At 42.7% G+C, this 25,455-nt stretch overlaps 1 protein-coding gene across 3 annotated transcripts in view; it reads right to left on the minus strand.

Moving 5' to 3' along the window:
- Positions 1-131: 131 nt before the first annotated feature.
- Positions 132-25,455, minus strand: part of NBR1 (NBR1 autophagy cargo receptor) — a 32,683-nt gene continuing 7,359 nt past the window's right edge. For all 3 annotated transcript variants that reach the window (XM_035721319.2, XM_025440443.3, XM_035721318.2), the window contains exons 3-21: positions 24,512-24,574; positions 23,794-23,812; positions 22,526-22,548; positions 19,104-19,295; positions 17,204-17,281; positions 16,473-16,687; positions 15,811-15,978; positions 15,311-15,520; positions 12,948-13,107; positions 12,563-12,853; positions 11,826-11,975; positions 11,264-11,339; positions 10,523-10,633; positions 9,936-10,100; positions 7,612-8,017; positions 6,683-6,777; positions 5,960-6,017; positions 5,012-5,120; positions 132-1,640 (exon numbers count right to left, since the gene is read on the minus strand). In XM_035721319.2, coding sequence (XP_035577212.1) covers positions 1,467-1,640; positions 5,012-5,120; positions 5,960-6,017; positions 6,683-6,777; positions 7,612-8,017; positions 9,936-10,100; positions 10,523-10,633; positions 11,264-11,339; positions 11,826-11,975; positions 12,563-12,853; positions 12,948-13,107; positions 15,311-15,520; positions 15,811-15,978; positions 16,473-16,687; positions 17,204-17,281; positions 19,104-19,295; positions 22,526-22,548; positions 23,794-23,812; positions 24,512-24,574 — 2,763 coding nt within the window. In that variant the 3' untranslated portion in view covers positions 132-1,466. The remainder of the gene's footprint in view (positions 1,641-5,011; positions 5,121-5,959; positions 6,018-6,682; positions 6,778-7,611; positions 8,018-9,935; positions 10,101-10,522; positions 10,634-11,263; positions 11,340-11,825; positions 11,976-12,562; positions 12,854-12,947; positions 13,108-15,310; positions 15,521-15,810; positions 15,979-16,472; positions 16,688-17,203; positions 17,282-19,103; positions 19,296-22,525; positions 22,549-23,793; positions 23,813-24,511; positions 24,575-25,455) is intronic.

Below are 25,455 nucleotides of genomic sequence, written 5' to 3' on the forward strand. Positions count from 1 at the left end.
ACAATACGACTCAGGAGGTCAGAGCAGGTCCCGCCCGAAATCAACCCAATTAATTACACACACCCTGCCGCTCAGCCTCTATCCAGAAGCCCGGATAAAAACGTTTTAAATAAATGAACAGCCTGGTTGGCTTGCAGTCTGAATCTTGGTTTATTTAATAGCGATCAAGAAGTATACTGTAAATAAACATCATGATGACTAATGATTAATTAACATCACCATTCATTATAAATACCAACCAGGTTAAATAATACTAGTTTACTATCCTTCCCCTTCTGGATGAGGGTTGAGTCTTCTTTTTCTGCAAGTCACTTTCATGGATAGTAGTAGCTTTTAGTGTTTTTTGTTACCTTTCCTTCACCCATTATACCCAAGACTCCTTTCTGTAAACAGAATGAGGACCTGGGCCCCTGGCAACAAGCTTTCTCATTCGTTTTGGGGTTAACCCAAACCTTTTTCAGAGTCTGTTCCCATCCTAGTCTTGCAAAACAGCCTCCTCCTGTTCTAGACTAAGGCTAGATACCTTTGAGCAGATTTCAGACATTTGAAAAGTCATCAGCATTTCCTGTGCCTCACACACATTTGCCCACCCCAGAACTAACTTTACTAGATTAAGAGCCTTTCACTTTTCTTCTTTCAACTGTAACATCTGCCCTGACATTAAGAAAAAAGGTAACTGTTACATTTCTTTTCCTTTTAATAGTTTTCCCCTTCTCTATAGGATTAGCAAAATATTTCACACTACCTACTTAAATTTGTTCCCTTAAACAAAGAAAAATGTATGCAAAATTACTACAGTAAACACTGCTCAATAGATGCTGGTGGGTTAACTGAGCACACTCCCTCCTCCTCTCACTGAAGTGTAGAGACCTAGAAAGTGGATCTTCTTGAATGTACCAGTGGGGTCTTTAGAAAACAGTGCTGATTTACTACGTCTTACAGGGAAATGACTTGTCCTTGAGCAAGGAAGATTAACAAGACGGGGCTCTGGGTGTCATTTCAATACCACATAGATATGAGGCTTGGGGTAGGCTAGAAAAATTGTAAGAATTCTTGAAAACAACTTCCAAGGTTAATTTCTTTTAAAAACTGACAACAGATATCCCCATAGAAACATCCACATTTAACCAAAGAAAAATACTCAACTTTGATACAAGCAGAAAGAAAAATGGTTCTATAGGAAGTTCAAGTTAATGCTCTTCAATGCACTAAAATGGAGACAGGAGCTTTGTCCAAATCAACTGAAAAAGTTTTCCTACAATTCATCCAATGTCTCTGTTTCGGTTCTGGTCTTTGATTTGCTCCAGAAAATACTGTAATGCAGGTACTGTCTTGGTAGTTCAATAATGGGTTCTATATATTCATCAGATTAAAAAAATCATCCAGGGCTTCTCCCCTACGCCCCCAGGACAGAATAAAGATCATCTCTGAGCAGCAGGCAAAGTGATTTAATACAAGGCCACTCCTCAGTAGCGGTGGCTGTACCAGTCATTGTTGTTGACCTGAAGCAGTTCTGTCACAACCTGTAAGATGTTATAATTGTGCTTCTTCAGCAGCCTGAGGTTCAGCTGCCTGTCACAGAATCCCATTTCGAAGAGATGGGCCATCAGAGCTGCTGTCTGATCTTCAGAAACTATTGGCTGTGTAGAGTCAAGAAAAGCAGAACATTTTCTGAATCATTTATGTGCCTCGTAAATTGTTATCTTGCAAATCACACAAATCTTTCCAGATCTATTTATTAGGGAATTCAAAGCAAGGGTATGGATGGCACTCCTGTCCACCTGACACTACTGGGCCCATGAGGGAGGACTGGGGATGCCCAGCTCTGGATTCTGTAGGTTTATATCCGAAACTGGGCAACTAATGAACTATCTTCAGAACTAGGAGGAGGAGGAAGCTCCAAAGGGGGCATTTGGAAGGAGGCATTCTTTGGCCTAATGAAGGAAAAGATACAAACAAGCACTGGAAACTCTGTGAAGATAAAGTTAACTGTGTGGATGGGGCCAGTGTAGGCAGGAGCAGAGACTGTTACTAGGAGAGTGTGGTCAGCTATGCAAAGGAGCTGAACAAGAAACTGCTTGGGAAATGACATCTTGGGCGACCTTCTTGGCATTTTTTTCCCTTTTTCTTTGTAAAGAACAGAAATAATCTTCCAAAGAGGGAGCTAACACTCCTTTACCTCCCTCTTTGGGCCAAGCCCTAGAGTGGACACATAACCTTCCCAAATCCTAACACTTTGGTTTATCTTTTTTTTTTTTGTTTTAAATTAACATATAGTATGTGAGTTTCAGGGGTAGAGTTCAGTGATTCATCAGTTGCATACAACACCTAGTGCTCATTCCATCACATGTCGTCCTCCTTAAGGCTCATCACCCAGTTACCCCTCATCCAACCACCTCCCCTCCAGTAACTCTCAGTGTGTTTCCTAGAGGTTAAGAGTCTCTTATGGTTTGTTTCCCTCTCATTTGTTTTCCTTTCCTTCCCCAATTTCATCTGTTTCTTAAATTCTATAGATGAGTGAAATCCTATGGTATTTATCTTTTTATGATTTATTTCGCTCAGCATAATACCCTCTAGTCCCATCCACGTTGTTACAAATGGCAAGATTTCATTCTTGGATTACACTAACTCTTACCATTTACTTCCCAACTGTGTTGACCATCAATTAATTCTTTTTTTTTTTTTAAGATTTTATTTATTTATTCATGAGAGACAGAGAGAGAGAGAGGCAGAGACACAGGCAGAGGGAGAAGCAGGCTCCATGCAGGGAGCCTGATGTGGGACTCGATCCCAGGTCTCCAGGATCATGCCCTGGGCCAAAGGCAGGCGCTAAACTGCTGAGCCACTTGGGCTGCCCTCAATTAATTCTCTTATGTAGGAAAATGGAGATATAAAATACCTCCTGTTTGGCAGGCTAGTTGAGAGGATTAGGACAAGAGTGTGTACGTGTGTCGAGCACAATCTCTGGCATTTCTCTCTATACCCAACTCCACTGTTCCTCTCTTCACTCTTTTTTTTTTTTTTTTTTAATTTTTATTTATTTATGATAGTCACACACACAGAGAGAGAGAGAGAGAGAGAGAGAGAGAGAGAGAGAGAGGCAGAGACATAGGCAGAGGGAGAAGCAGGCTCCATGCACCGGGAGCCCGACGTGGGACTCGATCCCGGGTCTCCAGGATCGCACCCTGGGCCAAAGGCAGGTGCTAAACCGCTGTGCCACCCAGGGATCCCCCCCTCTCTTCACTCTCATTTCAGAATAGATTATCCATCCTTTCCAGGATAATCCTTCCACAAGTCCATTGCTTGCTATCTCGTGATCTCTCACTACCTCAGAAATCTCTTTCTGTGAATTATCCTCTCTCACCTTGACCATTAACTCATTCCCTGTGTGCTCCAGCAACTTGACAGTACTCAAGCACTCCCCAAGCCCTCCTTACTTGCTCTCTTTCTCTGGGGGTGTTGGCACCTCCTCCTCATTCAAGCTCCCTTCCCTGGCTCCAGAACATCCTCCTATGTCTCAGGTTCCTGGACAAGGCCCTTCTTCTTTCCTGGATCCTTCAAGGCTGTTTTTTTTTTTGCTTTAGACCTCATCTTCCCAGAAACTCTTACCCAATCACACGGCTTCTACTAGAACCTGTATACACATGACCTGACCTCCTCCAGGTCAAACCTTTCCTCTGTGAGCCACAGGCATGTGCCCAGCTGCACTCTAGGTAATTTTAGCTGGATATGCCTCAAATTCCACACCATCCAAATGGACCTAATTTTCTTCTTCTCCTGCCCAAATAGATCCTTCTTCCTGTACATCTTTCTTAATGGATGGTACTATCCACTGTCCAAAGCCGGAAACTTGGGATTCCTCCTTGACTTCTTTCCAACCTCTTAATCATGGTCTTCAAGATCTGCTATTTCTCTTTCTCTTCTACCCTTTTCTTCCATCTACACATGGATTCTCAAATGGATTTCCTTAGGGCTCCCCTCAACCTTCACACTGTAGTGGAGTTATCTTACGGGGTACGAATCTAATGTTAATTATTTTCCTATAGCCCATTCACTGGCCCTTCCCACTAGCCTTAAAATAATATCCAAACCACTTAACACAGCACCCCACCTACATAAATTGAGTTTTTTCCTTCTTCTCAGCCCAAATTCACCTTTAAAAAAATTTATTTATTTATTTATTCATGAGAGGCACACACACACACAGAGGCAGAGACATAGGCAGAGGAGAAGCAGGCTCCCTGCAAGAAGCCCGATGCAGGACTCGATCCTGGGACTCCAGGATTATACCATGGGCCAAAGGCAGGCGCTAAACTGTTGAGCCACCCAGGTGTCCCTCAAATTCACCTTCAAGCTAACATTTCCAACTCTTTTTACTGGCCAGTCTCTGTCACAATGCTCTTTCTATTCCTCTTTCCTGACACATACTCATTTTGTCCTTTTTTTTTTTTTAAAGAGATTTTATTTATTTATTCACGAGAGACACATAGAGAGAGGCAGAGACACAGGCAGAGGGAGAAGCAGGCTCCATGCAGGGAGCCTGACATGGGACTCGATCCGGGGTCTCCAGGATCACGAACTGGGCTGAAAGTGGCGCTAAACCACTGAGCCACCCGAGCTGCCCTCATCTTGTCCTTAAGGACTCAATTCAGGCATCATCCTACCAGGAAGCCTTCTCTGGCCCATGCAGAGGCCCACAGAGAGGTGTTTCATGGGAGAACACTGGCGCAGAACCTTACATGGTACTGTTTATCACGTTTGTGTCCCACAGTCTTTGGGCAGGGACTGGTGTCTTTTTCACCTTGTAGCACTGGTACTTGGAAGAGCCCCCCCCACACATAATAGGTCTTCTACAAACATTAGGTCTTTTTCCTTTCCTCACTTAAATAACTTGGCTAAAGTTCTACAGCTAAAAAGTGGCAGAATGCCATACTACTCTCCAACCCAGACAGGGAGCATCATTGTCACTGGTGACGTGGCTTTGGTACAGGAAAAGAAAACATACACTGACCTGGGCAGTGACTGGTGGCCCAGCAAACAAGGCCTTATACGCAGAAGCAGCAACAGATAAAGCCCCCTTCACCAGTCCTCCAGCAATGCTGCTCCCATGGTGGTGGTGCCTGGGGAGGAAAACCACATTATTTCCCTAAAAACCACAAACCATTATCTTCCTACAAGATAATCTGGGCTCTAATCCTTGAAAGAAAATGGATTTCCCTGGGGTGTGACCCCGGGAGAATGTGACCGTTTTTCTAGTAGTTTTACAGCTACGAACCTTGGTTAGATGTGGAGCTCAGCTCTACTGCTGCAAAATAAGGGCATACAGAAAACACACCCCCTCTGGTGAGTATACCAGCTTTCTGTCCCAGCTGAAAACTATGTGGTCAAGGGCACAGAGGGGGTATTTAGCAGTCTGCTCAGTTAACCATCTTAGAGGATATACCCCCAAAGGAAATGTGATTTTCTGGGCACTGTAGTGAGGGAGGAGTCCATCTTACCAGTGATCTGAGATGACTGGGAGCAGTGAGGCAGGTGTGTCTAAGAAACTGTTACTAAGATGCACAGTGGGCTTGACCTTCCTGCCTTCTCTTTTGGTACTAAGGTGAGCTGAATTTGAGAACACTGGTCTGGAATATGGAAACTTTTTCTTTCCCCAAAGATTTTATTTTTTTAAGTAATCTCTACACCCAATGTGGGGCTCAAACTCATAACCCAAGATCAAGAGTTACATGCTCTACAGACTGAGTCAGCCAGGTATCCTGGAATGTGAACACTCTTAAATGTAACTGTAGCCCTCTGTTCAGTGTTGCTCACAAGCATCAGAAGAAATAAGAACAAGAAGGAATGATGGCTCTCCTTTGCCCTCTGGAGGTGGCACATGCTTTGAGAAGCTTATTTAAGCAGAAGCAGTATTAGGATATCCACCTGCTTCTGAAGAGGCTGCACAAGGTCCAGTTACCTTGAGTGGTCATAGCTCTTCTGTCTGCTGTTTACAAGTCCTGATGAGCCTCTGGGCTCTAAAAGCAAAAGAGCTATTGGTTAGAAGCAGCATCCACAAGTGCCTACTGTTTCTAACTCAGAGTGAAGCTAGTTTTGAGAGGCAAGCAGCAATCTGATCACAGCACTTAGTCTTTTTTTGGGGGTCGGATTTTGCAAGTGGCTTTAAGTGATAAGAAAGAACTCTCCAGAATGCGATGCAAGGTGACTATTTATTGAGCCAGAAAAACTTGGTCTAAAATCTTATCAACCCATTTATTAGTTTCAAAATACTTTTGGGGTTTTGTTTTTGTGATTAAGAGTGGGAAGTGACTTTGAAGGTTTACTAACAACTTCAAGGTGCTATTCTCCTTAATTTGGAGATAAGAAAACACCCCTGTAGGTTTTATGACTGTGCTGAACTGCTTCAAGGTCACACAGTGTGGAAAGGTGGAGCTGGGCCTGAAACCTAGACTAGTCTAGCACCACAGTCTGTGTTCTTTCCACTGTAGCACAATGCCCACCTCTGTGAGGTCTCATTTAATAAATATTAAGCTGGAGAACAGAAAAGGAGGGAGGGCCACAGAAAAAAGCAAGGGCAGGTTTCTGAATAATGCCAAGAATCACAAAGACACAATGCCTATTTATGCCTGGTGTCATCAGACAGGAGCACAGAAAAAGACATCAAGTGCAGGCTGGTCATTACCTCCTCTGATCTGATCAGGGACTGAAGAAACTTCTGGTATGATAACAGGTAAATCCACTCCCGGGGAACCATCAGGCTGTGCACAAGGAGAGCTCCTTTCAGAAAGACACAATATTGAAAGTCAGTTGAAAAGGCACCTATGGGAACACTGGAGAAACAGTGCACGTGGCACAGCAGTACCAGATTCTCTATAAAGGCTTCACTTTTCTGATCCAGATCTCATGTCTGAGGTAGGGATCAGGTAGAAAGGGCTCACTCTACTGGTTTTCCTTTTCAGTCATAGTCAACCTGGAGAGAGACCAGCTTCAGTTGGGTGGCTCCACGCCTACATCAAGTGGTACTAATAAAGGGAAATGTTTAGCTCCCCGAGAGTGGTTTAAATCCTAGTTAAGGCTCCACCATCTGCCATGCCACAACAGAGCAATGACACACACAAATTGATAATGAAAAATAATTGTACTCTCATTTTAGAATATATGTATTTTTTATAATAGATTAAACATCCTATTATACTTTGGGTTAACAAGAAAATATATTTTTGCTGTCTTTATCCATGCGTCAATAGAGTGGGGAAGGAAGGTCCAGGGATGTATTTCAAAACTGGCTCTCTTAGATCCAGGGTTTCAACAGCAAAAGAAAAAAAAAAACAAAAAAAACAAAAACCCTAAAACAAACCAAACCAAACACTGGCTCTCAACAATCAAAACAGAAGTAGACAGACTATACAAAGATAATTAAGAATAAGCACAGCTTTAAATTCAGGATCCACAAATTCTGGGAAATACAACTTTTATTCATCTAAATTCAGACTTTCCTATGGGAAATAATCCCTTCCCATTCTGACAAACAAAACAGGTTCTGACATCAAGTTGTTTCCTCTCTATTCCACCTGTAAAGAAGAGCCCAGCTGAGTGGGGTGTGGATGGTACCTGGACAGTTGTGGTGGAGGCCCCACCACCTCTGGGGTCAGAGGTACTGTGTCCAGAGTCTGTGAGGTCATGAGGATGTCATTGATGCTCTGCCCCTGCAACTGGTTCTCCCCTTCAGCAAGCCTCTCCCCAGCCTCAATCCCAGGTTCACCTTCAGCCCCTCGCTCTAGGCCTGGCTGTGAGAGTGCAGAGCTGTACATGGAGTCGCCCAGGGGACGACTAGTGTCAAAGCACTCGGGCAGGATGATGATGTAATCCTCTGAAGAAGTAGAGGACTGACTCTGAACTTCATCTTTGAGCTCATCCTCCTCTTCCTCCTCCTCCTCCACGACAACTTCTTTGGTGTAATGGACAACATCCTCCTGTTCATCTCCAAGTGGTCCCTCTTCAGGGGAAGCAGATTTCACTAGAGGATGAGAGCAATCAATTTTCAGCTATAAGCTACAATCATGAAAGCCAGAGTAGAGGGATGGCCAGAGGGAAGGGCTGCTGCTAGAACCACTTGTGGCCACATTAAAAGTCTGAAGCCTAAGCAAAGCCAGAAAGAACCAAGCTCACAAGGTACAGAGAAACACCAAGGCCTCTGAGAAGCACCATGAATCTTAAAAACAAATCAAAACTGATACATTAGCTAATAGAGCTATAACAAGAGAAAACATTAAGTGGTTAGTACCACAGGGCTATACGCTTACTTTCCTCCTTTTCTTTGCAAAGTAACGGATAGTCATGGCAGAAAATTGGCAAAGTGAGGATGAGGGAATAAAGAGATATCTATAATCCTTTCAGAGATAACTACCGTGAACATTTTTTGTTATGCATATGTACATAAGCGTGTGTGTGTGTGTATGAGAAATGAATGTATGTGTGGGGGAAAGGAGTGTGTGTATTTTCAACAAAAGTGAGACAAATATAGTATTTAAAGGTATAGATAAAATTTCATTATAATAAACATAAACTTTCCCACATTATTTTGATGAACTAGAATTTGAATTTTCAGATAGTTCTTGAAATACACAGTATGGGCTCTACCTATCTTATATCTAGAAATTTCTGTTATAGGGCAGCCCAGGTGGCTCAGCGGTTTAGCGCTGCCTTTGGCCTGGGGCACGATCCTGGAGACCTGGGATCAAGTCCCACGTTGGACTCCCTGCATGGAGCCTGCTTCTCCCTCTGCCTGTGTCTCTGCCTCTCTCTCTCATCTTTGTGTATTCTCATGAATAAATAAATAAAATCTTAAAAAAAAAAATTCTGTTGTAAAGGAAATTGACTACAGCAGAATTAATTAATTAAAGATTTTACTTATTTATTCGTAAGTCAGAGAGACAGAGACAGGCAATACATAGGCAGAGGGAGAAGCAGGCTCCCTATGGGGAGCTCAATACAGGACACAATCCCAGGATCCCAGGATCATGCCCTGAGCTGAAGGCAGATGTGCAACTACTGAGTCACCCAGCCGCCCTGACTTTGGCAGAATTTAACCTTGGGAAACTTAGTTTATTTTTTTATTTTTAAAAATTTTTTTATTTATTCATTGAGACACACACACACACACACACACAGAGGCAGAGACACAAGCAGAGGGAGAAGCAGGCTCCATACAGGAAGCTTGATGCGGGACTCGATCTGGGGTCTCCAAGATTACACTCCAGGCTGTAGGCGGCGCTAAACCGCTGCGCCACAGGGGCTGCCCCGGAAACTTAGTTTAGTATTCCTGCTTCTGCCCACTATTCCTGGACTGTCTTTGTTTTGTTTTTTAAAGATTTTATTTATTTGAGAGAGAGAGAAAGTGTAGGAGCAGAGGGGGAGGAGCAGAGGGAGAGAAAGAAGCAGACTTCCTACTAAACCAGGACCCCAATGCCATGTGGGGCTCAATCCCAGGACCCTAGGATCATGACCTAAACTGAAGGCAGATGCTTAACCCAGTTGAGCAACCCAGGCACCCTGTCCTGGACTGTATCTTTGGAGAAAGGACACAACTCAGCTGCAATGGAGGTCTCTGCTGAAAAAGCTCTGTCAACTTACAGGAAGACTCCTCACTGCAAAATCCAGGCAGCTCAAGTAGCTGCTGTTCCTCTGAGTTATGTAGCTGTAATTCTGCCCCTGAGTGCGAAAACAGGTTATGGTAGCTACTTTGCTCCTGAGGCTATAATTAAAATAGTCAGGTAGTGTGTGTGGAGTCTAAAGAAACCACCATGATCATCCAAATTCTAACAAAGATCACTCAACCTCCATTCTCAGCGAAGAAGAGCACTTCTTCCTACTCAGATTGGGTAGTCACAATTCAAATACAGCCCTGCTGGGTGGGAGGACTCAGGGACACTCACTGGTCAGGGACTTCTGTCTGCAAGGTGGGTTGTGGTCTGGGGCAGCATCCAAGGTGAGGGATCGGATTACAGTCTCACACACAAATTGGGTCCCACTCAGATCATCTTCTGCTTCCTCCACTGAGGTGACATTCTGAGGCTTCCTCTTTACTGAGGCCGTGGGATCTGAAAGACACAAACCTTGTCTGCACTTGGTGTTGAGGAGCTTTTCTTTTTAAAAAAATATTTCATTTATTTATTCATGAGAGACACAGGGGGGGGGGGGTAGAGGGAGAAGCAGGCTCCATGCAGGAAGCCTGATGTGGGACTTGATCCTGGGACCTGGGCCGAAGGCAGGCACCAAACCGCTGAACCACCCAGGGATCCCTGAGTGTTGAGGAGCTTCCTCCACAGTCACGTATCCATACTGATCCCATGCCATGGGACAGCTGCTATCTGTGCCATGTGAAGGTGAGGGGACTTCACAAAATGAGAGGGTACAGAAAACCCACTCACATGCTAAAGTAAGGGTAGGAGGGAGTATGTGTGAAAATGGTATAATATGGAAGGGGACAATACAAATACTTGTCAAATATTTAACCCCTTACCAGGAAGCACTTTAAATCCCGCCCCTTCGCTCTCTTCCTGAATCTGCCCCAAGCCTGGCTTCTCTATTAAAGGATTGTCATGCGGCAGAGGAGACATGCAGGGAGTCATATCTGGAGAATGAAGACAGAGGAACCATCAACCAAAAAAAAGCATCATATCATCAACAGTCAGTGTCTAGAAACAGCACCTCACAGACTTCTTGCCTCTTACAGGACTGAAATCAATCTAGGTATGCTTCGAGGCCTGTTGTAAAGAATTTCTCCAGACCATTAGGTGTGGAAGTAACTCAGATCAATAAATACAGGAAGGATCAAAGTCATCTGGCCTGAGAAACCATGGCCAAGACGCAGGACCAGGAATGTAAAGGAATAAAAAAAATAACAATTTAAAGAAAAATGGAGAGGAGGGCTCCCCCCCAACTGTATTTTTTTAAGTAATCCCTAAACTAAATATGTAGCTTGAACTCACAACCCCGAGACCAAGAGCCATACATTCCACCAAATGAGCCAACCAGGAGCCCTTATGGTGGGGAAGTCTTGCACAAACGTGTATTGTTGACTCTGATAGAGGACAGGGAAAAGAAGGAAAATGGACCCATGGGTGCAGTTTTAATGTCTCATGGTAAGAAAAATCCTTGCCATGTATTACCTCAGAATAAGACATTCACTACTAGAGTCTAGGCTGTAGCACTTTTGTGTCTGTTAATAAAATAAACAACATGGGTTGAATGACATTCTTACCCACGGGAGTATTGTGGGGCACTCTTTCCAACTCTTGGACAATGTTTATATCCAACAGCTCAAAGGACAACAGGTCCTAAGGACAAAAAGGGCAATGTTAGGCTACCTGCAGTGGATGCTTGAGCCAGGTTTTGTCTTGAGGGGACTTGTAAGTCACTGAGCTCCACACTTTCCTGGACTCTGTTCAAATTCATGCCTCACCTCAGTCAAGGGAAATCAAGAAAAGAGGGATGGGGATGAGACGTTCAAATACCCAAGGGGCAGGAAAGAGAGAAAATGCAGTGGGGGTCAAAGTGAACTCAAAAAGCAGAAATGCAGAGGCAACTAAAGGGAAGCTGTGGGGAAGCCCAAGACGGAGTTCCTGATTCAGAGAAGAAACATTTAGTTAAGAGGCTTGCTTCCACAGGCGATCCCCTTGCCATTCGAGGCATATGATCGAAGTGGGCCAATCTCTAACTTGTGGGACACTGCCCTGTGGCTTTACCACCTTCTCCTCAAGAGGGTAAGGACTCTTTTTCCACAATCTTTTGTCCCTTGCCCCCCAAAGTGTTCAATCTTCTACCTGGGCAGTCAGAAGGTCCACAGATGGGATGTAGAGCTCTCTCTCGCTGGCCACATTTTTTGTCTTCTGTGGGATGCAGGTTCCTGTCTCTTTGGTCTGCTCAGTCACTTCATCAAGCTGAATTTCTTCTTTAGCCAGAAGAAAAGTTTCCTGTACAGACAAACCGTTGGGACAAATTTTAGGCCCTCAACTGAACTCAGAAGGTAAGTGTACAGTTGCCTCCCTAAAAACCAAAACACTGTGGCACCTCTACATTTTTTAAAGTTTATTTTGAGATCATTTTAGATTTAGAGAAAAGTTGCAAAATAAATTTTTGCAAGTGAGGGTAGGTGAGGGGGGAAGAAAAAAATACTACCCCCTAATAATGAGAAGTTGCTTAAACAAACTACAGCAACTAAAAACAAGAGCAAGACTTCATTAGTATTTAGGGAACATATGCATGGGATGTTCAGGAGAGATGAGTGTTAAGGAGCAAAGCCATCAGTCCAGCTGTTCAACAGCCCTGTCTTCCCTCGTGCAGCAGAGGCTGGCCAAAACATCATTATGAAGGGATACAAAGGCACCAAGGGACAGCTGTACCAAGATCTTAAGGACACGCAAACAAAGCCCAAGGAATGGGCCCAATATAAGTAAGCATACTGGTGTTAGGGGGAGGAGCTACCCTTTTCCTGATTTCTGGAGGAACGACCAGCTGTGAGAGGGCTGTTGTAGCTTTAGTCTCCCCTTCCAATGCTCACCTCTTGCTGGCAGGAGAGCTCATCGGCTTTGCTTGAGTGAACCATGCCCTTTTCAATGTTCTCAGGGCTCTCTGTGGAGGGGAAAGGATCCACTATGATACTGCACCAGACCCGAGGTCCAAACTGCTGGCCTTTGTGAGAAAGACGCCAATGGGAAGTATATGTTCCCTCCAAAGCTGGGGCAATGAACTCCACAGACACCACCCCTACATGGCCGGCCTTCAGGCAGGGAACCAAAACGTCTTTCTTTTCTGTAGAAGCCAAGGTTAGGTTTCCCCACATGAACTTGAGCTGAAAAGAACAGGGACAAGAAAAAAACAGCTTGTCAGCTGAGCACTGCCACTTCAAATTACCTCATCTTTATTCTGTGGGGGAAAAAAATTACCTTTGTGTCTCCACTCCACTTGACATTTCCTGTATTTTTCATCCTCCAGTGCTTGATAAACTTGGTTCCTGGCTGAAGATGAGTACCATCGGGCAAATTCTCATCCACAAATGCTGCACTGAGGGTTGGCATAACTGGGGCACAGGGCTGCAAAGGGAGCCTGAACAGAAATTCAGATAGTCACTTGTGTTGGGTATGATGGCTTCTGAATATTTAACCCTATGGCTCAAGAGTCTGAGAGTAACTCTTGATGTACTAATGCATTTGCCTAAAAATAATACTAATAGGGGGTGCCTGGCTAGCTCAGTCAGTAGAGTAGACTCTTGATCTAGGAGTTGTAGGTTTGAGCCTGACATTGGGGGTACAGATTACTTAAAAATAAAACCTTATAAAAATACTACTAATATAATCCCCCACATATGCACACATGCTCTCTCTCTCAAATAAATTTTTTTTTTGGCATCCCTGTTGGATCAGTGGTTCAGCACCGTCTTCAGCCCAGGGTGTGATCCTGGAGACCCGGGATTGAGTCTCACATTGGGTTCCTAGAATGGAACCTGCTTCTCCCTCTGCCTGTGTCTCTGCCTCTCTGTGTGTCTCTCAAGAATAAATAAATAGAATCCTGGGGATCCCTGGGTGGTGCAGCGGTTTGGCGCCTGCCTTTGGCCCAGGGTGCGATCCTGGAGACCCAGGATCAAATCCCACATCGGGCTCCCGGTGCATGGAGCCTGCTTATGTCTCTGCCTCTCTCTCTCTCTCTCTCTGTGACTATCCTAAAAAAAAAAAAAAAAAAGAATCCTAAAAAAAAAAAAAAAAACCAACCTATTTTTTTTTTTTTTTAATTTGAGAGAGAGAACACTCGTGTGTGCACAACAAGCAGAGGAGGAAGGGATAGATGGAGAGGGAGAAGCAGACTCCCCACTGAGCACAGAGCTCAACACAGGGCTCAATCCCAGGACCCTGAGATCATGACCTGAGCTGAAGTCAGATGCTTAACTGACTGGCCACTCAGGCACCCATAAATAATCTTTTATTTTTATTTTTATTTTTTTTATAAAGTCTTTTTTTTTTTTTAATTTTTATTTATTTATGATAGTCACAGAGAGAGAGAGAGAGAGGCAGAGACACAGGCAGAGGGAGAAGCAGGCTCCATGCACCGGGAGCCCGATGTGGGATTCGATCCTGGGTCTCCAGGATTGCGCCCTGGGCCAAAGGCAGGCGCCAAACCGCTGCGCCACCCAGGGATCCCTCTTTTTTTTTTTTTTTTTTAAAGAGTTTATTTGTTTATTCATGACAGACACAGAAAGAGAGAGGCAGAGACACAGGCAGAGGGAGAAGCAGGCTCCATGCAGGGAGCCCGGTGTGAGACTCGATCCCGGGTCTCTGGGATCACACCCCAGGCCAAAGGCAGTGCTAAACCGCTGAGCCACCGAGGCTGCCCAAATAATCTTAATAAATAAATAATAATAAAGAATAAGACAGATTTGGGTGCCTGGCTGGCTCAGTCAGTAGAGCATGCAACTCTTGATTTCTGGGTTTTAAATTTGAGCCCCATGTTGGTTATAAAGATTAGTTAAAAATAAAATCTTAGGGGCGATTGGGTGGCTTAGTCAGTTAAGCACCTGCCATTGGCTCAGATCATGATCCCAGGGTCCTGCGATCAAGCCTCACATCGGGTTCCCTGCTCTGTGGGAAGGCTGTTTCTCCTTCTCCCTCTGCCTGCCACTCCCCCTGCTTCAGCTCACTCTCTGTCAAATAAAATCTTAAAAACAAAACAAAACAAAACACAAAAACAAACCACAATTAAAAATAAAATCTTAAAAAAAATAAAAAGACAAATCTCACTCCTGAAGTGAAAAGGCTTTGGTAAGAGTAATGGTCCATAAATAAGAGAACTGGAGAGCCAGGCTCTTCAAATCCCAACTGCCTCCAGTGAAGAAAGGTCATATCAGCCAGTATGGAACCTCATTGGCTGCTCTAAGTGTCAACAATGACTATCAAACCACCCTTTAGAATGCTAGATCAGAGAATGGGAAGTTTTAATTCTTTCTTTTTTTTAAGATTTATTTGAGAGTGCGTGAGCAAGCATGTGTACACACACTAGTGAGTACACGGAGAGGGAAAGAGAAACTTCAGCAGACTTCCCATGAAGCAGGAGCCTGATAAGGGGCTCGATGTCAAGACTCTGAGATTCTGACCTGAGCTAAGTCGGATGCTTAACTGATTGAGCCACTCAGGCACCCCAAGAATGGGAAGTTTGAGTCTGGGTGTTAGGGGCTGCAGATAAGTAAGAGAAAACCTGATTGAAGTTCTGGTTTCGGAAGGCTGGACCTCCAGCCTAGGTGCCCCACCCTTGGGCTTACATCAGGGTGTTTGACTGCAGCAGGCTCTCAGATCGGCCTAGAGGGGACCTGGGGCTCTGGAGTCCATGGATGGAACTCCACAGATGAATCTTCCTGTGGAGCTTAAGCTGTTTTTTGAGTTCTTTGACCTCTGCCTTTCGTTGTTTCTTCTCCGCTCGCAACCTTTGCTTTTCTGCTTTAAGAAAATTCTTGTCGACCTGTTTCTGGAGCCTGTGAGGTAACAAATAAAAAGTCTTAAAAAAAAAAAAAAAAAAAACCCAAAACCTCACAAATATTGAAGCTATCTTGAGCCACTGGTAGCCTCCATCAGTGCCAGCTTCTAGCTTAACTTCTTTCTACAGTTCTCGTTTCTGTCTCATTAGCTTCAGCTCATTGTCCCCATTATCACACATAACTAGAAATGCACAGGAACTAAGTAGACTGTCTGCAATTTGATCCCTGCCCCATCACAATGGAGACACCCATCAGAGAACAAGCCTCCTGTGTACTTATGTTTTTACCTGGCTTGTTCCAGAGCAGCAGGAAGACGAGGGCCAGGGAACCTTGGGTGAGAGAACGCTTCAGAAGAACCCATCACAGGTCTCCGCAACTTCAGCAGGATGTGGTTGGAGTCATGGGTATATGGCCCCGATTCACAATCTTCACAGATATTATAGGATGGGCACAGGCTGTGGGGAAAAGCATGACAAGTCCTGGTGACACAGGAGACCAGACTTCCATACTGGCTGTATTATCAGCTGGGTGTGGTAACCTGAGCATGTCACCTGGCCATGCTCTATCTCAAGTTTCCTTATTAATAAAATGAAAGTAACAGCATTTAACATGTATCTGTTTCAAAGGACAATCTATGGGAGGAAGCAAAATATGAAAGCATTTGGAATAACAGGGTGATAATCCCTGATGATGTAATTTTGCCTTGGGGAACATAATTTGTCTAGTTCTGTTAGTTCAAATGCATATGTGAATACAACAACAATCTGAATAGTTAACCTTTGTATAGTATTTTTTGTGGGTGACAAACAGCTTATTTCTAATCCAGAGCAGGTATCTATGTGTGATATCCAGAGACAGAGTATGCCCAATTTTCTGCTACCTCTCCAGATGCCAGGAAGGCCTGTTCAGAGGTCTTCTAACATGTATGCATTCCAAAGTGAGTGCTTACCTGCACTGGTAGCGCACACCAATGATCCTCCTTTGGCAGCTGTTGCAAGCAATACGCCAGTTGAACTGGTTTTCTGGCAAAAACAGCGTTTCCTCTGAAATGGGCATTGAGCCTTCTGATGGACAGGAACCCAAGGACGGGTTCTGGAGGACAAGCTTCTCATGTAATTTCTGTTCAAGTTTCTCAACCGTTTCTTTAACTACTTGTTCTCGGAACTAGAATACAGAACAGATTAACGGGAAAAAAACCTCAGTTCCAACATTGGAAAAAAGTCTGAAGATACCAAATAGACCAGACACCTCACCATCTCTGGTGTAAGAACATCATAAACAGCTACTAACTACTGAACAAATGGACAGAAATGTAACAAAAAAAAAAAAAAAAAAGAAATGTAACAAAAGAAGGTCTATTCTTTCCATGGGTACACTGAGGATACCAGAAAAAATCATTGTGATGAGTAGGTTTCTAACCTCTTCCTTCCTTCTTACCTAAGCACAGAGATTTGTTCCTTTCCCTTACATCCTTAGAATAAGGCTCCCTCTTTTTCTGATACATCCCTGTAGAAGTTAGGAACTTTCTGGACTAGATTTGCTCTAGTTTAGAAATGATTAGCTATACTCTTCATTCATCTGCCCCAGAGGCAGCAGCCGTGTGGGTTGAGCTTTCTATTTCTCCCACACTTCACCTGTGCCAACACAGCTGCTAAAGCCTACTCCAGAGAGAACACTCACTGTCTCCAGGTAGCTTGTGAACCAGTCTGGGGGCTTGTCCTGAGGCTGGTCTGTGTCGCGGGGAGCAAGTGGAAACCGCTGCAAGGAAACACAACCCAAGATCTTAGAGAAAATATTTTTTTCTTCTGTTTGAAATAACTATTTTTTAAAAAAGATTTTAAATTTTTTTTAAGTAATCTCTATACCCAATGTGGGGTTCGACCTCACAACCCTGAGATAAGAGTCGCATATTCTACCAACTGAGCCAGCCAGGCACCCTATTTAAAATAATTTTCCTGAAAAAAATATTTCCTGAAATGTAGTACTTTGAGGTTTCTTTTTTGTCAAATAATATAAACATATGGCAAAAAAAAACCTAATAAAGGATGCCTGGTTGGCTCAGTGAGTGTCTGCCTTCAGCTCAGGTCCATGATCCCAGAGACCTGGGATCAAGCCCCATGTGGGGCTCTCTGCTCAGTGGGGAGCCTACTTCTCCCTCTCCCTCCCCTCCACTTGTGCTCTCTCACTCAAATTAAGAAAATAAATAAAATATTTTTAAAAGGTATGAAGAAGCATACAAGGAAAATAAAGTTTATCATCCTATTGTCCTCTCTCCAGAAGTGTAACCAGTTAGTTTTTTTCTTTTTTATTTAATTTATTTTTATTTTTTTAAAGATTTTATTTATTTATTCATAGAGAGACAGAGAGATAGAGAGGCAGAGAGAGAGAGAGAGAGAGAGAGGGAGGGAGGGAGGGGCAGAGACACAGGCAGAGGGAGAAGCAGGCTCCATGCAGGGAGCCTGACATGGGACTCCATCCTAGGTCTCCAGTATCACACCCCAAGCTGCAGGCGGCGCTAAACCACGGCGCCATGGGGGCTGCCCTTCTTTTCTTTTTTTTTTTTTTTTTTAATTTTTATTTATTTATGATAGTGAGAGAGAGAGAGAGAGGCAGAGACACAGGCAGAGGGAGAAGCAGGCTCCATGCAGGGAGCCCGACGTGGGATTCGATCCCGGGTCTCCAGGATCGCGCCCTGGGCCAAAGGCAGGCGCCAAACCACTGCGCCACCCAGGGATCCCATCTTTTCTTTTTTTAAAGATTTTTTTTCATTCACTTGTCAGAGATACAGAGAGAGAGAGAACACAAGCAATGGGGAGTGGCAGGCAGAGGGAGAAGCAGGCTCCACACTGAGCAAGGAGCCCAACTTGGGGCTTAATCCCAGGGTCCTGAGCCGAAGGCAGATACCCAACTGACTGAGTCACCCAGGCATCCCCAGTTACCAGTTTCAAATAGGCAGAGGGGCATCTGCCTTTGGCTCAGGACATGATCTTGAGGTTCTGAGACCAAGCTCTATATTGGGCTCCCTGTTCAGCAAGGAGTCTGCTTCTCCCTCTGCCCCTCTCTCCGGCCCTCCCCGCTTGTGCTCTCTATTCTCCCCCTCAAATAAATAAATAAAATTAAGGGATGCCTGGGTGGCTCAGTGGTTTAGCATCTGCCTTTGGCTCAGGGCATGATCCCTGAGTCCCGGGATGGAGTCTCTCACTAGGCTCTGCTTCTCCCTCTGCCTATGTCTCTGACTCTATCATTAATAAATAAATAAATTAAAAAAAATAAAAAAGGGATGCCTGGGTGGCTCAGCGGTTGAGCATCTGTTTTTGGCTCAGGGAATGATCCCGGGATCCTGGGATCAAGTCCTGCATCTGGTTTCCTGCATGGAGCCTCCTCCCTCTGCCTGTGTCTCTGCCTCTATGTGGTCTCTCATGAATAAATACATAAAATCTTAAAAAAGAAAAAAAAAAAAGTCAGGCAGAGATGGTAACAATAATTCCCAAATCTTTAATGCACAATTCAAATGTTATACCGGAGACAATGAGACAGAAGGCTAGAAAAATTGTAGAGACAGGTCCTGTTCCCTTCATACCTGTGCTGCAGGCTCCTCTGGGGTCTTCATGTCTGATCCTAAGACCTTCACTAGTGACGAATAATGTGCAAGTGGCTTCTTCCCTGCCCTCAAGACTGGCCGTTTTTCTGGTACAGCTGGTGGTGGGGCTTCATCAACACGGGAGCCTTCGTGGACTTGCATCTGCAGTTGGTTTCCCTGCTTAACTGCCATCTGAAAGCAAATGGTATGAAATAAAAACATTGTGTGATTCTTCTTTCCCAAATGAAATCTCAAAGACATTTAAACAGAACAGGTATGGTGAATTATGCTGAAAATACCAGGATTTACCTTTATTAAATCACATGGTATATAACATGTAATAGCCCACTGTTTTTTACCCAAAATGTTAACTAGGAATGGTTTTATTATCAAAAACACAAAAGTAGATTTAGGATAGCACTTTATTATGTGAGATATTCTCACTGACTAGGTTAATACTTTTCTGTTAAACTGGTTTTTATGTAGGACCCCACTTATGGATTTGAATTCCAACTTTAAAAAAAAATCAATCCTAGACTACCAGAACCCAAGAAACTTAAAGTTATATCCTATAACTAAGCATTTATTTTTCCAATAGTATTTCGGGAAGCATGGTTGAGTGGTTACCTCTTTTGAAAGAGCATCTTCTTAAAAATCCTATTTTGAAAACTCTACTTGAAGTACATTTGAGGTTCCATGAAGGTTCTCCAGTGTCCAGAAAGAGATTAGGGGTCAAGTCTATCAGTTTTAGCTCTCCCCCTTTGTAAGCCAGTGATAAGGAGAACAGTTCTTTTATCTATTTTTACACATCAGACTTTTAAGCTTCCATTTAAAAATAGCATTCTATGGCCAAAAAGTTTGAAAGGTATTATTTTAAGATGGGGATCAGCAAATTTTCTTAAAGGGTCACGTAAATATTTTAGGCTTGCAGGCCATATGGTTTCTGCTCAAGTCTGCACAAAAGCAGCCACAGACAGTATGTAGTCGGCATGGCTGGGTTCCACTGAAACTTTATTTACAAAAGCATATGGCTGGCCCACTGGCTAGTTTGCCAACCCTTATTCTAGACCATAAGCCAAGAAGCTGGTAGTAAAGTGTATGGTACATCTGTGGAAAAAAATTGCTCAAGAAATCACTACAATGAAATGTGTCAAAATATAAACATGGGATCTTAAGTATCATATAGCAAATACTATGTAAAAATGTCCATAAAGGGATCCCTGGGTGGCGCAGCGGTTTGGCGCCTGCCTTTGGCACAGGGCGCGATCCTGGAGACCCGGGATCGAATCCCACGTCGGGCTCCCGGTGCATGGAGCCTGCTTCTCCCTCTGCTTGTGTCTCTGCCTCTCTCTCTCTCTCTCTGTGACTATCATAAATAAATAAAAATTTAAAAAAAGAGAAAATTTCCTTAAAAAAAATGTCCATAAAAGTCTTGCTTCCTTTTTTTTTTTAAAGATTTATTTATTTATTTATTCATGATAGAGAGAGATAGAGGCAGAGACACAGGCAGAGGGAGAAGCAGGCTCCATGCAGGGAGCCTGACGTGGGACTCGATCCCGGGACTCCAGGATCGCGCCCTGGGCCAAAGGCAGGCGCTAAACCGCTGAGCCACCCAGGGATCCCCAAAAATCTTGCTTCCTGAGACAGGGAGGCTTATATAACATCTAGATTCCAGAGGTCTGAGATTTTTTTTTTTTTTTTTTTTTTTTAGAGAGAGTGAGCGAGTTGCATGCATGCATGCATGTGAATAGGGTGGTGGAGGGAGGGGCAGAGGGAGAGTGACAGGCAGGCTCTCTGTGCTCAGCAGGGCTGGATCCCAGCACCCTGAGATCAGGATCTGAGCATAAGGCAGACTGAGCCACCTAGGCACCCCCTGGGGTCTGAGGTTGCTGACTAAACAGGCAAACAGTGATTATGGGAAAGAGAGGAAGCCTGTAGAAGACTTTTTTTTAGTGAAACTACTGTAGCTTCTGAGAATAGAGAAAGAGAAAAGCCAGGAGTAGGACAAGGGTGAAAGTGTGTGGGGGACAGCATGTTACAACAGCTTAAAAGCAAAGAAGAGATGGGGTGCCTGGGTGGTCCAGCTGGGTAAGCAGCCAACTCTTGATTTTGGGGTCGTGAGATCAAGCCCCAAGTTGGGCTCTGCACTGGGGGGGAGGAACCTGCTTAAGATTCTCTCTCCAAAAAAAAAAAAACAAAAAAAAAAAAACCCAAACCAAAACAAAAAAACCAAAGAGGAAATAGGAAGACCACATGGAAACTGGGGAAGAAGGAAACTGTGAAGCACGAGATTATTAAGAGATGAGTATCTCAACTAAGAGAAACCAAGGAAGGGCCTGAATGTCCAAAATGAAGAGACTAGCTGGTAAATAAGGATTTCTTAGTAAAAAACAAGACTGGTTAAACTGTTGAATCAAGTGGCACCCACAATGGCATTCTTGACCCGGCAACAAAAAGAGTAAATCCAACTCCCAATTAAAGAAATATCTTGCCTTGGGGCACCTAGGTGGCTCAGTTACACATTCGACTTTTTTTCTAAAAGATATTTATTTATTTATTTATTTATTTATTTATTTATTTATTTATTTATTTATTTATTCATTCATTCATTCATTCATTCATTCATTCATTCATTCATTCATGAGAGACACAGAGAGAGAGGCAGATACAGGCAGAGGGAGAAGCAGGCTCCATGCAGGAAGCCCGATGTGGGACTCGATTCTAGGCATCTGAGATCATGCCCTAAGTCAAAGACAGACACTCAACTGCTGAGCCACCCAGGTGTCCCAGCATTTGACCAACTTTTGATCTCAGCTCAGATTTTGATCTCAGGTTTGTGAGTTCAAGCCTCACTCTGGGCTCCACAATGGGCGTGGAGCCTACCTTAAAAAAAAATTTTTGTTGTTGTTGTTCCCTCCCTAACCCAAAAGTGATTATAGAAAAGAGTTGAGTCAAGGACTAGAAGTTCATAAAGATAATGAAACTTTAAAGAAAGAAGATGAAAAATGTGAATCAGAAAGCATCATTTCACAGTTATTTTTATTTTTTAACTTTTTTTTTTTTAAGCAGGCTCCACACCCAGTGTGGAGTCCAGTGTGGGGCTGGAACCCACAATTCTGAGATCAAGACCTGAGCTGAGATGAGTCAGACACCCAAATGACTAAGCACCTAGGTGTCCTTCTTTGTATTTTTAAATGCTATGATGGTGAGGCTAAGACCAGAAATGACAGAGAACAGTAACTAGAAAGAACCTTTACATCAGGGGTTGCCTTTTGCTGAGTGGTATGCCCTACACTCACAATCTCTCTAAAAATCCATTTTGCTGTATTTCATTAGTTTCTCCCCATGGCTAATAGAATTCAGGTTCAAGTTTTAGTCAATAAATATTTTTAAAATTATTTGAAAGATGAAATGACCATTACCTTAAGTGCTTCCTCATATTCTCCTAAAAAGACAAAGAATATAGATTGTGATATTTCTTCACCAGCCCAAAAGATTCTAAGTACAGCCAACCCTTACTTTTAAGAATATTTTGCTTATAATCCTTATACATGAACAACTACTACCCTTTTGCTGACAAACTCCCTTCCCATCCCATTGCAAATAGAAACTACTTGTAGATTAGTTCTCCCTCTTAAGTCCCTTCCCTCTCTGCTATTGGAGCCTTCCAGCTATGAAACCTCAATCCAGCTGCCTTGTACTATGTTTAGTGAATGAAGCTCAGGACACAAGGGAGTTCATAGGTAGTATTAATATAGACAGACCTCAAACATATGTAAGTTTGATTCTATACCACCGCAATAAAGCGAGTATTGCAAAAAAGTAAAACGAATTTTTTCGTTTCCCAGGGCACATAAAAATTATGCTTATATTACTTGAAATCTATTAAGTGTGTAATAGCATTAAATCTAAAAAAAGATATGTACCTTAATTAAAAAAAACTTTGTTGCTAAAAAATGCTATCATCTAAGCTTTTAGCAAGTCATAATTACTGATCACAGATAATAAAATATATAAAAACGAAAAAATATGAAATATTGTGAAAATTGCCAAAAATGTGACAGTGAGCAAATGCTGTTGGAAAAAGTGATGCAGGGTTGCCAGAAACCTTCAAAAAAAATTTTTTTTAAAAGGAGGATCTTAAAGCATAATAAAGCAAAGTGCAATAAAAAATATATATATATATTAAAAAAAAACTGTCATTAAAGCTGGTTAAAATAAGCTTTTGAGGGGCTAGCCTGGGAACCTAACCTTCAAATAGAATATTGTTCTTATGGGAAAAGGTGCTCCAAGCTCTGACAACCATCTTATAAAAAAGTTCTAGAATACCACTTTGCATGTTCATAAGTTGACATTAACATATATACGAAGTCAGGGACACAGGCAACACCAGAATGGAGTTGTATATGTTGAACTGGGAGGCATATTTTCAGAAGATTAGCATCTTAATATAAGAGAATCTTCCGTTAAAGCTGTCCTTAGGTTCCCATCAAAGGCACTAATCTATATATAAAATAAAAATCTGTGATGTAACTAATGCCCATGGCTGAGTGCAATGTCCATTTACTGTATACTAAATTCCACTCTAAAATAAATATTGCAGCAAGATCTGAGGGTAAATGGAAATGTGTATGCTCATGAACAGACTATGGCTTATAAATAAAGCTGAGCAGTCTTCTCAGGAACTCACCTTGACTGTTGATGGATACCTGTAAAAGGACAAAACAACAGTGCATTATAAACTTCCCGATAATTGACCATTTTTATTACTAGGACCAGCCTCACACAGATAAGGTGTAGAATCTCAGATTGGGGTTCAGCTTTTCCAGAATCATGAACTGTCTGTGAATGATAATTGAGGACTTTTTTTGCTTAAGTACTGTATCTGCCTTTTATTTCAGGTATATTAAGAGGCAGCATAATACAGCAGATAAGAGCTTGGGCTCTGGAGCCAGAAGGTATGGAATGAACCCCTACTCTGCTATTTCCAAGCTTTTGCACTTCTGGGCAAGTTACTTAGCCTCTCTGGGCCTCAGTTTCCTCAAAGGTAAAAGACAGCTAATAACATAATACCTAATACATAGTATTGTTGCTAGCCTGACATGCTGTAACCACTCAATAAAGGTTTGCCATTATTTTTATTATAAGCTAAATGACAGCTTGTGATATATTTGAACCATATCACTATAAAGTTTTAAGTTATCTCTCAAATTTCCTTCCTCAATGTTGCTTATTTCTCAACTCCATTTCACATGCCACAGTCAGCTCGGAACATCAATTATCAAGTACATTTAAAGTACTACACAAACAAGAAAAACACTAGTCTGAACTCTTCTATCTGCCGTCACTCTTGAGAAATAAGATCCTTATTCAGGTTAACTAGCCATGGGTATCATCATATACTTTACCTCTTCATTTTCCTCATCCAGGTATTTTATTTGAATAGTGGTCAGATCAAATGAAACTTTTACCTGCAAATGAAATGTACATCCTATATGATCAAGATATCAAAAAGGCAGGTTATAACAGAAACTCAGAAGTCATAAAAGAAAAGATGGGCCTATTACATAAAAATTAAACATTTAAATGGCATAAAAGAAGAAAACTATGTACAAAGTCAAAAGACAAAGAATAGACGAGGAAAAATATTTACAACTCATAACAAAGGCCCATTATCTATAATACGCAAAGACCATCTGCAAAACTGCTAATCGTTAAGATTAACAACCCAGGTAAAGTGGACAAAAATGTATAGAGATTTCATACAAGAGAAATCAGAAAAAATATATTTAAAGACATTCAACAACCTTAACGGTAGGTAGAAAAATGCAAATTTAAACAATGAGATGCCATCTCAACAGAATGGTAAAGAAATTTTAAAGCCATAACATCCAATGTTGTCAAAAATTCAGGGCATTGTCATAATTTCTTTCTCTTCTTTAAGATTTTATTTATTTAGTCATTCATTTATTTATGAGAGTGAGTGACGAGCATGAGCAGGGGGAGGAGCAGAGGGAGAGGAAGAAGCAGACTCCCTGCAAGAGCAGTGAGCCCAGATGCAGGGATTGATCCCAGGACCCTGGGATCATGACCTGAGCTGAAGGCAGACTCTCAATGAACTGAGCCACCCAGGGGCTTCTTGTCATACATTTCTATGAGGTGCTACAATTGTTCTGCAAAGCACCTGGCAGGATCTATTATAATTTAAAAATATGTGCATTGTGACTCATTAATGTTTCTTTGGCAACTTCATCCTACAGAACAGTGCATAGGTTATATAGACAAGGAGACCTCTCTTATAGTCTACTTACAGTGGTCAAAAGCAAAACAACAACAACAACAAAACCCTTTT

This window comes from Canis lupus, chromosome 9 (assembly GCF_003254725.2).
Source record: "Canis lupus dingo isolate Sandy chromosome 9, ASM325472v2, whole genome shotgun sequence".
Taxonomy (NCBI): domain Eukaryota; kingdom Metazoa; phylum Chordata; class Mammalia; order Carnivora; family Canidae; genus Canis; species Canis lupus.